This window comes from Podarcis tiliguerta, assembly GCF_965153285.1.
Source record: "Podarcis tiliguerta genome assembly, chromosome: 1".
Taxonomy (NCBI): domain Eukaryota; kingdom Metazoa; phylum Chordata; class Lepidosauria; order Squamata; family Lacertidae; genus Podarcis; species Podarcis tiliguerta.
The window spans coordinates 79,588,106-79,600,261 of record NC_139534.1 but is presented as its reverse complement, the minus strand read 5'-3'; the positions used below and the strand labels follow the sequence as shown (position 1 = coordinate 79,600,261).

The 12,156-nt window shown below is 39.1% G+C and overlaps 1 protein-coding gene across 26 annotated transcripts in view; it reads right to left on the bottom strand.

The window, feature by feature from the left end:
- Positions 1–3,064: 3,064 nt before the first annotated feature.
- The window catches only part of CD44 (CD44 molecule (IN blood group)), a 67,215-nt gene continuing 58,123 nt past the window's right edge, over positions 3,065–12,156 (bottom strand). For 13 of the 26 annotated variants that reach the window (XM_083425310.1, XM_083425312.1, XM_083425289.1 and 10 more), the window contains 7 exons: positions 11,104–11,286; positions 10,694–10,846; positions 9,212–9,358; positions 7,554–7,739; positions 6,553–6,651; positions 5,265–5,343; positions 3,065–3,930 (listed from right to left, as the gene is read on the bottom strand). In XM_083425310.1, the coding sequence (XP_083281436.1) occupies positions 3,723–3,930; positions 5,265–5,343; positions 6,553–6,651; positions 7,554–7,739; positions 9,212–9,358; positions 10,694–10,846; positions 11,104–11,286 (1,055 nt within the window). In that variant the 3' untranslated portion in view covers positions 3,065–3,722. The remainder of the gene's footprint in view (positions 3,931–5,264; positions 5,344–6,552; positions 6,652–7,553; positions 7,740–9,211; positions 9,359–10,693; positions 10,847–11,103; positions 11,287–12,156) is intronic. The other 13 variants (XM_083425300.1, XM_083425311.1, XM_083425290.1 and 10 more) reach the window with 5 other exon arrangements.

Below are 12,156 nucleotides of genomic sequence, written 5' to 3'. Positions count from 1 at the left end.
GAGCCTGATGACCACAAGTGTGTGAGACAACAAAAGGGGAAAGCCACAAAATCTCAAGATCTGTGCATGTGTTCTTTTTCATATGCAACTATGGGCAAAATCCTATACACATTCATGTGGGGGGTAAGCTACATTAAACTCAATGGAACTTACTTCCGAGTAGATGTGTATAGGACTGTGCTGTTTAGGGAAATTATTGCGCTCAGGGCCTTTGAGATCATGGCCATTGTGTATATCATCAATTTGCAGTTCTTCCCTTGAAATGTGATGTGATCCATTTAGAATACATCCAAAAGAAACCATAAGCCTGGTCTTTGACATTGATTGAAAGTGTTCATCTGGGAATCGAAATGATGTACTTGTACAGTTGCTGTACCACATTTTATGTAAAGACTAATGAATGCAGATGCGAAAACTTTCTATTAACTCTGGTTACTTTCTTGTATATTGTAATGGGAATGCCTCATTTACTGAGTATATTTTTTTTGTAGTTTATAGTTCTAATTCTCCTAATCTTTATCTATACCTCCTTTAGTAACTACAGTATTTGCTTTTAATACTTTCTTACTGTGTGAACTGATTTCTGTAACTTATGTATAAAACAAAACTGGACATTCTTTATATACTGGAAATAATCAGCGAAGACAATATTTCATTAAGTGTTGTACTTTTTATGTACATATCATCAATAAATGTGGATTCATAATTTTAACGGTTAGAGCGAGTGTCAATTATTACATATCAACTCTGAAAAGAATATGTTATGTGTTTGTGCAAAGTATTTTATTCCCCAACACTATTTCTACTTAGTATATGTAAATCTCTATTTTAAATTACGTATAGATGGGGAGTTTTTTTGAGTATGACTCAGCTAAGGAAGTCTGTTCTTTTCTGGCAAAGAGGTCTGAAACCATACGTCTGACACAACCAAGCTTGCCTTGTTACTTAAATTTTGTGGTTTCGATATACCAAAGTTGATCAGAGAATAAATAATCTAAAATCAAAGGTTTCCAGTTGTCCCAGTGCAACGTGCTTTCTAGGTCAACGCTGTCCATGCACCGCAGACTGTTACATCAAAGCAGGTGAACCAATGGCAGCTGAAGGACATTGCACTTGGGTAGCAGACTTGTCTCTTAAGCAGCTAATTATGTCCAACACAGAAACAGAAAACCAATTTTTAAACTCCTAAGCAGTGATGCTTCAGTCAGGGAGTTGGTGAACAAAAAAGGGCTGGAAAACTACTTTTATTATTTTATTCATGTGAAGACCAGGGATATTGGGTGTTTTTGTTTAAAGGAAATATCATCTGGCTTCAACTTAGAAAACAATGGAGATCGTTTCTGTAGAAGAAAACTGCCAAGCGTCAGTAAGTGTTTATAACTTTTGGAGACCACCAGTGTCCCTGATACAAATGGGGGGGGGGGAGAGCAATGAAATAAATAAGCCACAGCTGTTTGAACATGCTGGCTAGAAGAAAATCCTCTGCCAGTGACTCAAGGACATCTAAAAGACGTCTGCTGAGACCACTGTGCCTTGGAAAGGGAGAGAATGAATGACATTCTAATTGTTCCCACATGACACTAAAACAGTAAAAATGGTTCTCTCCACTTGGAAAGAATCCACAGGAGTGGGGGCTTTTAAAAGGTGGGTTCAAAAAGAGGGTATGCTGCTAGGAATCCATAGCATTTCTGATTGTAAAGAAAACTAGGATTTTGCAGTGGCAATGGTGAATAAAATAAGAAACAATTCGTAGTGTTATTATCTGACAAGGTGCAAACATGTTTAAACAGCCAGAGCAGGGTGGAGGGCTGATGTTCGTCTACACAGTGTAGTGTGATCCAGATTAACAATGTGGTACAGATGTCAATGCTTACCCCGAGCTGTAGCATTGATGCATGGAACACTCCTTCCACAAACAGGCCTACATTTCTGCATTGGTATGATAATGTGCATGGTGTTAATTAGGAAGTAATTAGGAGTTTTTAGTTTTTTTAAAAAATATGTCTCTTAAGAAAATTGGACATAAGAAGAACAAGGAACTGTGGTGATATATTTGCAACTATTTAGTGTTATTCAGCTTCATAATATTTGTGTTTGATTTTCTCAGAGATTTTTATGTTAGTTTCTTCTTAGTCCTACAGGTGAGTTGTATTTCTCATAGCATTTGTCATGTGTAACCAACAGGCCATTTATAGCTTTCTACTGGAAAGGAAGCGATCATTTGCTATTCATCTCAGTGGCATATGGAGACTGCTGTGGTTATTTTTATGTGCCCGGTGCAATCAAATGAAGTGTCTGAAGGAAAGGTTAAAACCCCTCTCCAACATCATGTTGCAAATATGATTCAGGTAATATGAGACGAATGGACTGTGTACATGCTAGTTTCCTAAGAAGGAACATATTCTCAGCAGAGTGCAACCACCACCATAGTGCTGCTATGCACAAAAGCAACTTATTGCCCACACACGGCCTGCTAGGATGGGCAATGTGTATGCAAAGGAATGCTGTACATGTGTGGTTCTTGGACCTCTGAATGGTTCTTGGAGCTACCAGTAGCAGACAGGGTGTTGCAGCAATGGCACTCACCTGACCTCTGATCAGCCACATTGCTGCTGCTTTCAGGAAAGGAGAGTTAAGTGTGGTGCAAATGTACCAGCAGAGCCAATCTGGCACCTCTGCTAGTGTGTCTGCACTGCACCAGCCTCCCCTTCTTCCTAGTAAGCAGCTGTGATACAACTTATGAGTGCCATCACCCCACCCAACCATCTAACTAACTAGGAGTTACATGTGCTGTTTCTGACATTGGCTGGCAGCCATGCATGGAACTCCAAAATGGAAAGAGTTATTTGAAGTAGACACAACACCCAGACATATAGGGTTTCGATTCAGACCCCCAATTCATTGGAAACATACAAAGGATCCCATAGAAAATCTACTGTTGTACATCCATTATATCTAAATGTGGTGTAGTCAAATGGAGCTGAATTAATACTTTTAACAAATATTCCAACTATGAACCATGCAATAGATATGCAACTTTGAAATGCAAAAACAACATCACAGATTATTTAGATTATAGAGAATAAAAATTTATTTGCTATAAAATCAATTTTATTCTTACTCGCCTTTCCACCCTATTAAAAATTGTTACTGGACGTTCCTGGAATTTTTGGATAAATTTGTCTTTCTGTATTCAATTACTTCAGCACACAATTCCAAATATCAAGAAGTGAGTGAGATTCAAAAAGATGACAAATCCTTCAGGGCTAAGTGACAAATAAGAATTCTGTTCTGAAGTCTCCCATTGCAATTAATATTGAGGTTCTAGGCCTCAAGGTTATGCTCAGTACCTTAATGCCTTAAAGGCACTGGCTAGAGATCCTGGTGACTCCATTACAATATAATGAGGGGAAAGCTGCACAAGTTAGGGGAACTAAGTTGAAGTTGGTATTCTGCCTTATCAAACAGTAGACCACAATTGGGAGACGGGTGATGTTGGTGGTCGCCCATCTGAACCGGGCAAAATTAAGCAATCTTGAGCAGAGGAAACACGACATTTTTATCTTGTACCTGACCATTAAAAATAGAGAAAGAAGAAAATGTATGCTTAATTATGCTTCAAAGACATCAGTAGCTCATTGCATTTGTGAGTTCTAGTCCCAGTTCCGTGCATTGTTTTTTTGCTTCTTCACCTCTGATGAAATTGGATTGGCGCAGCTCTCTTACACGCCACTCTTCAAGGCCACTTCTTGTTGGTTCTGCGTTTCATCAATTGCCTGGAATTCATCTGTTTGGTTTTCTGGCTTCTCATCATGCACCAAATGAACCATTTCCCGAGATCTACTGGCTTCTCCATTCAATCCACCCTTGTTTTTCTCATTTATGCCTCCTTTGCCGTTGTTGATAATAAGTTTTTGCTTCTGCCCACATCTAATGGAAAGGGAAAAACATGGGATGTCAAAGCACACAATCACATTAAAAAGTGAAGTAAAACTCACCGATTCTATCTGGGTTAATCAAAGCTTTAAAACATAAGAAAAGTCCAACATCCTGCCCTCAACTTTGGCCAACAAGATGCCTATGGGAAACCTGCAAGTATGCATGCAGTATTTAATCTTGTGATATTTGAAGAAAAACTATGTTTTCAGTTAGGATGTCATTTTGATTTATAGCTTCCAGACTGAACCATTTTAAAGGAAATGTTATCTGCATTTGATCATGCTTGGTCTGTGCTTGTCTGCTTCTTTCAAGACAAAGGAAGAAAACAGCAGCTATGAAAGGTCAGAGACTATCATTAATTAGTAAACATTTTTGTCCACACTTAGATCCATGCATCAACTTACAAACTAGCAGGAAATACTTCTGAAAAGTACCTTCTGTGTGGTAGATAAGATAAAAACAACAACAATGAAGTAACATGACTTTGATAGGACTGGAATGCAGATTGCAGCCAAGGTAGTAATTCTCAGTCCACAGTCAGTGGAGAGCTGTCCGCTCATGACTCAAAATGGGTTAACAGTATAGGATCATCTACAGTTACAGGCAGGTGGGTGCTTTGCTGCGTGGCAAAGAAGCCCACAAAAGTTACAAGCCTGCAATTTTTACTATTGTGCTGAGAGCTGGAAGGAGGAGGACAAGGAGCTCCATCTCTCCTCTAACCTACTGCATTTCTATGCTGGGCCCAGAAGACAGGGCTTCCTTGCTTTGGCAGCCTACTTGGTTTCTATGCTGGTTGCATAGGACGAAAGGAGAGCTCCATCCCTCCTGTGCCTGCCTGCTCTCACAGTGGCCACCTAGATGCCTATGGGATGCCCACATGCAGGACTGAGCATCCTTTAGGAAAATACTTGTATAGTGCAATTTCATGTCAAAGGGGAAAAACACATTAAAAATACATAGTTGACAACCTCTCTCTCCCTCTCATCTATCTATCCATCCAGACACCCACTATAAAAACAAGAAAAAATTAAACTTACTGATTACCAGCTAACTATTATAGTTGCAAGGTTAAAAGATATTCAGAAGCATAAAGAAGTTCCTTCATTGCTTACTTATTTAAATATTTACTAGCCACACTTTTGTATAAATGCACTATTGTGTGCCTTGACGTGTGCTTTTCAATGGACATCTCTTGAAAGAAGGAGCTGCTTTCTCCTTTGTATTATTTAAAGATGTCAGATCTTGGATCTTGGAATTTCCCAGCAACAAGACTAAAAGAAAGTTCTGGCACTAACCAGTGGAAATTTACAAAAGCCATTCCTTACCTCCTTCGACTGTTCACAGCAATGCAAACACCAAGTATCAATGCCAGTGCCAAGAGAGAAGCAACTACAATAAGCCAATCTGTGGGTGGAAGTTCGAGGGAGGGGAAAAAACATGGAAACTTTTACTGGCTAGTCATCTGGATAGAGAGTTGACACAGTAGTTGACATAGTATCATTAATAACCCCACTTTATTTCCTTAAAGGACCCATGCTTATTGTTTTCTTTCAATGTATGAAGCAACAGAGTGAGGTTTCCTCTCAGGTCTGGCTCACAAATATTCTTTCCTCCCCTGCATGCCCATATAAAAGGCAAAAATAACTGTATGGAGACTCTTTTGTGAGAAGTGGGAAGCATACAGAAACCGGATCATAACAGCTGGTACACAGCACTGCTGTGACTAAGAAAATGGCTGCTGGTTGTTTCCAGGTTCTTCCTTCGTTATGCTAAGATTTCTCCACAAGGCTGTGTATCCACATACAAGGCTGCATGAAGGAAATACTTGCAAGGAACTAGCATGGTGCTGCAATATTATTTTTAAAGGTGGGTTCAGCCAGGTGCCTGCCCCCGCCCCTGGACTCCCCATCTCTGACCCAGATAGGATAGCAAACAACGATGGTGCTGAAAAGAAACAGTAGTAGCTGCTGCCTCCTGCTTCCTCACAGGCTCTGTCTGGCAGTGGCAACAAGCAACAATGACACTGAGGGAGACCAGTGAGAGCGACTTGCCCCCGGGCTCCCCAAGAACTGATAACTAAGTTCCTGAGACTTTCCCTCCTGTTTCCTGCTACACTGACCTTGCAAATACATGACAAAAATGAAGCCACTTTATAATGAATCTGGTGGCCTATGTAACCAAGTGTTTTCCTTGTCTGCCTGGCAGAAGATCCTGAAATGTAAGGTGATGGTCTTGCCTAGACTGAACCTTTAACTTAATTTCTCAGTGATTTAACCTAAGAAGTTCTACATGCAAAGCATCTAGAGCTGTGGTTCCCAAAGTGGGGCACACGCCCCACACGGGGGAATTTGAGAACGAGTTATTAACAGTGAATGGCCTTTTAAGCTTCCTCCATGTGAATAGGAGTTCACTTCTTAAATAATAAGAATTATATGTCACCGGGGTGGGGTGGGGAATCAGGATTTTAGAGATGCTGAGGTGGGGCATGGCCATAAAAAGATTGGGAACCACTGACCTAGAGGCTCACCACTTCCAGTGGTGGCAGTGAGAGGAGCAATCACAAACCAATAGGACTTTATAATAAACATAAATGGTAAAAGTGAAGACACCAACCTGGTATGATAGCCATTCGTGGCTCACTTTTTGGCGATTCCCCTGTCTGGTCAATGTGTGTCCCTCTTCCGGACCCCTTCGGGTCATTTGGGTTATCACCTAGATAAAAAACAAACAAACATGCATTACTCACAAAACATTAGAGCTGTGTTATATAAATCTGGAGCCCTTGAGTTTTCACAGACAAAAAAAATACATGATATTGTCAAAGGAAACACAGGTGCGTTGAGTTTCATAACAAGGCCCTATTCCTTGACACGGGAATGGTAAAGTACAAGGATACAGCAGTGCTTAAGCTCCATATAAACCATCGTTTCCTCAGAGCTTTCATTTGGGTTTCTCCCTATCACACCTTATTTGCCAACCATTTCAAAAAGCCTTCTCTTGTAAAATACTGGCAGGCTATGCTAAGGAAAGGGAAAAGGGGGATCCATTACTCTATGAAAATTAAAATCAGTTTTCCAAACCATGATAAAATGCTTTCTTCTTTTAAATTTCCAGCTGGTTTATATTTATTGCATTCTTTAGCCCTGTATTTTGAGTTCTTCTGTGAAGAGTATCCCTGTAGCAATCAGGGTGAAACTGCCTTTCCATAACACCACATATACTTATCAAATTCATGCAAACACCGCAGACGTTAGCTAATATTGCTATGTGTAATTGTTTGTAGTGATACTTATAGAAATATGTATTAATCTGTTACTAATTTGAAAATAGTTCCCATAAGTGAGAAAAGGGAGAAAAATCAACTAATCTCCAAAACTGGAGAGACAGAAAGATTGTTGAGAAACGATCACACACCTTCCTTCGACTAGTGCAAACGCATTCATTAAAATCAGAGTTTGATCATGCATCTTTGCAAGAAGCCATGAAATGAACAGAATGTAATCACAGTGGGATTTCCATCTAAAATCTATTTGTTTCCACACCACATTTCCCCAGGATTTTGATGTATGGAAAAGTAAAGGTTAGCTGAAGGTCCTGGAATTTATAACTCTTACTGGCAGTAGGCGATGATGGATGTCTGTCAGAACCACTGTCAATTTCAGGAAAAACTCCAGGTAATACATAATCTTGAGTGCCATTTACAAGAGGCTCATCTTCAGTGCTCCATTCAGGACGCAATCCATGTAACTGTGGATCTTGTGTTGATTCTTCAGTTTTGGTTCCATCCTTTGAGACTACTGCTGTTGTAATGATGGTTGAATTAACTATTAACTATCAATTAACATTGAACTTTGCAGAATTAAAACCGCTTTGTTTTTTTGTTTTACAAAATTCCTTCTATACTGAAAGTTTAAAAAGAACAAAATAGGGAAGGTTGCAATGTTTCTGATCTGCTCATGAAACCTTCCAGTAGTAATGGACAGAGACTCAAGTGATCAACAGCCAGAAGCAGCTCAGATCAAAGTAACATTGGATCCAAGGACCATTTGGCAAAAGATGCCACATTAGAGTGTGCGTACACATGGAAATATTGTCTAATAATAAAATTCATGCATGGCTCCTGCTAACAAGCCCATTAACCCGCACCACGCTTGGGAAGTAAGGGGTTGTCATTTCCTTCCCTTTTTCAAAACTTAAACAAACCCACTGGCTCAAATTCAGTCCGATTTTTATCTCTACAGAGATAAATATTAAAGAAATGTAAAGCACACCAGCAGTTTGGAAAGCCCAAGAATATGCCAGGAACAACAAAGTGAAATGAATAATCAATATATCAGCTCTTACTACAGATATTAAGAGATCTCTAATTGTCTACCTAAAAAGAAACACTAGCCACTGAAACTAGGAAGGAAACGAGTCTCTAAAGTACACCAAAAACTTCAACACACTGCCATGTTTAAGCAAGGATCCTGCAAAACCTTACATCTTGGCATTAATACTGACATAAAGACAGTATTTAAAGACATCACTAGGCTCTCAAGTAGGAGATGTAACAGCAGACAGCATAATAGATACATTTTGTGAAGGATCATTAGCTTCACATGATAGCAAAATGACATAATTGAAACAATAAATGCAAATATTTGGAGAACGGAATAGAGAAATCATGACCTAAATTGTTTTAGAAAATTATTCCCCTGTACATATCATACTCTCCCGCCCCCCCCCCCCCGCAAAAAAAATAACATATGTTTGGGAAACAGTCAATTTGATCACAACTCAAAATGCAATACTCCTTCAACAAATTTACGTTGTGTAAACCTGCAGTGCCTGGCAAACAGACAAGTACTTCTCACAATCTTGATGGCTATCAAAATGGTCATGGTTATCACAATCACATGTGTTCCCTTAGCCACAATTAAAGAATATTAAGCAAGGAATTTTGACAGGGAAATTTCAAAACTGAAGTTCAAAGATATGGAAATGTCATTAGGCTGCAACTGCTTACAAATGATTTTATGACATTATTTTATGAGGTGATCTCCACATGGTACAGTCCCCAAGTAGCAACTTCAACACATTCGTTTTACCAATAAGGTCCTGGCCAAGGTAACAATTTAGTTTCTGTTCCTCAACCTTATATAAGTTCAGGTTACATGCAATTTAATTTTCGGTGTCTGTTTTAAAATAGACATGAAAATTAACAACATGAGATTATCTCACCTAAGATAGACAGGGTTAAAAGGAATCCCACCACCATTCTACAGAATACCTGTATGATCAGTATTATTTTTTTGACTTATTCCTCTTCGAGGAACAATTCCAGGAACTAAGACATCTGCTGTTGATTTCGTCGTGTATTTGTCTTCATGACCCCATTGCCTCACTGGTTCTGGGGTTGAATCTTCTTTGGCCACATCTATGGCAATGGTAAATGAATTGAGATTGTAAAAATAGCAAAACTATTAGCTGCTTTTCACTCTGATCCACTGACTTCTTACTCTACCAGCAGAATATTTCTATCCAAACAACATGCTGGGATGCCAGATTTGCTACAATTCAGAAATTCCAAAAGACTTTGACAGTGATCTGGCTTCCCCCTTGGTTTTATTTTCCGATCCAACATCTGACATCACCAGCTGACACTGACAGTTGATTAGGCATGCAGAAAATTTCATCAACTTGACAATTTGTGTTATATACTTTTGATGGAAGAGAAAACTATTCATGAGCTACAGCCAAGTACTTGTCAGTTGTGGATGAGAGCCCACGTTCTTCAACCTTCTGCTCTCTACTCACCACGCCCTTTCTCACACACTCATTTCAACTCTTCTACAGGTTTTAACTTGGGCTAATTTTATTATAAATCATGTCATAATTAAATGATCATCACAGCAAACATCATTATTTGACGCTGGGTGATTGGCATATGCAAATAATAATCATAATGAATGAGATATAAATAATTAAAATGTAAGACTTAGTTTCAGAACCATATTTGTATATCTTGTTTGTTTATGTTCTACAAGCTCAGTTTATGTTCTACATGATCAGAAATTTAAACCAAAGGACATTATGCCCTACAGACTAGCTTGAGAACAAAACAAAACAAAACATCAGCATAGAAATATCTGTCAGGTACTATCAAGTTCTTGTGTCGTGGAATGAATGCTATTGTCTATATTGCCAGGCCTGTTTTTTCTGGAGCCTGCTATATAAACTTGATGGGAGGAACATCTCCTTTAAATGGGGTTTGCATAAAATCAACTCCTAGAACAGGAGTTGTTCCTTATTATTATTAAGGAATAGCAAGCTTGCCTCTAGTGAGAGAACTTTTAATTCTAATTTTCAGAAGGCTATGCCTCAGTACAATTTATGCCCTAATCCCTATTTTGAACAAATCACTTGTCCTTGTCATGTATCATTGCTTAAAAATATCCCCATAGGGCACTTTCAACTCTCAGAGGCTAGAGCTAACATTCAAAAGTTAAAATCAGAGGATTTCCTAGAGCATGAGACATCGATCCCAAAGAATCAGTCCCTCTCAAATTGCCCAAAAACAGCAACCTTATGTTAAAAGGAACAAATAATATTCTTAGGTTAGAATTCCAACCTTAAAATCTAGACATTAATCAACATTTCCATTTGCTGGAAAGGCGGGGTACAGATTTAAAGAACGACAAATGCTTTGTTTCAAAAACAGTGCTTCATTTCATACATTGTGATGAAATGAATAGATTACTCAGCGCAATACCTGTTTGTTTGCTTTCACTATCTGAATCAACTCCCATCGGTATACCATCTCTAGAAGTATTTGTGGGATATATTTCTTCAGAATCCCAGCCTGGCTGATGAATGGGAGGTAATGGTTGTTGAGTTGAGTCTTCATGATCGTTGTGTATGACAGCTGTTTGGTGAATCAATGATGAACTTAGGTTTGGACGAGTTAAAATACAAAATGATGGCTTTCGCAAGTCACTCCCCTCCCAATAACTCACTGCGCAATGTTCTCAGCTTTACTCATATTTACATGCAATTACATTTCTTGTGCACCTTACATGTTCAACTATATTTACTGACTGAAAATAAGAATCCAGTTGTGAGCAATGTGATTCCCCACACCATCACCAATCACCACATAATTAAGAATGGATCTGCCACAACTACCTGTATGATAGAAATTATCTATGTTATTGTTTCCAGCTGGAGGAATAACTTCGATGGGTACTTCATCCTTCGTGCTGTTTGTAGAATAATCATCTTCTCTACCCGATTCATGATGTATATCATGTACCGTTGGATCACGAGTAGCAACTTCATGTTTGATATCATCACTGGAACCCACAGCTATGATAATGATGGTTGGGTTGGGTTAATGTTAAGTGTTCTGTAACATTTGCAGAACTACATCCCACATGATTTGCTTAGCATCGCATTTAATTTTTTAAAATTAGTATTGCTAATGGATATCCATTACCACATTTTAGTGGATCTCAATGCAAATTTAGTTTCCTTACAAACCAGGACACAAAAGGAATATAATTCATTTGGAATATATCAACAGAATGAAAAAACAAAAACAAAACAAAAATGCACACTTCCTCTTTATAGTTACATGGAATGTTTTCTTTTTATTCTAACTTTCTGATAGAGGAATACTACTAAATAGCAAGTTATCTCTAGATATTTGCAGTGTATTTTATTGTTACTTAAAAGCTTTACTGTGTGCATGAATGAAAAATGGATGTTCAAGGCTTATACCATAACTATAGGTAAAGGTAAAGGGACCCCTGACCATTAGGTCTAGTTGTGGCCGACTCTGGGGTTGCGGCGCTCATATCACTTTATCGACCGAGGAAGCCGGCGTACAACATCCGGGTCATGTGGCCAGCATGACTAAGCCACTTCTGGCGAACCAGAGCAGCGCACGGAAACGCCATTTACCTTCCCGCCGGAGTGGTACCAATTTATCTACATGCACTTTGATGTGCTTTCGAAATGCTAGGTTGGCAGGAGCAGGGACCGAGCAACGGGAGCTCACCCCATCGCGGGGATTCAAACTACCAACCTTCTGATCGGCAAGCCCTAGGCTCTGTGGTTTAACCCACAGTGCCACCCGCGTCCCACCTTAACTATAGACCACTGCTATTCCAATGATGCTGGAATCAAGTTTAAATATTATGATTGCATGGCCAGTTCTCATGTCAATTACAGACC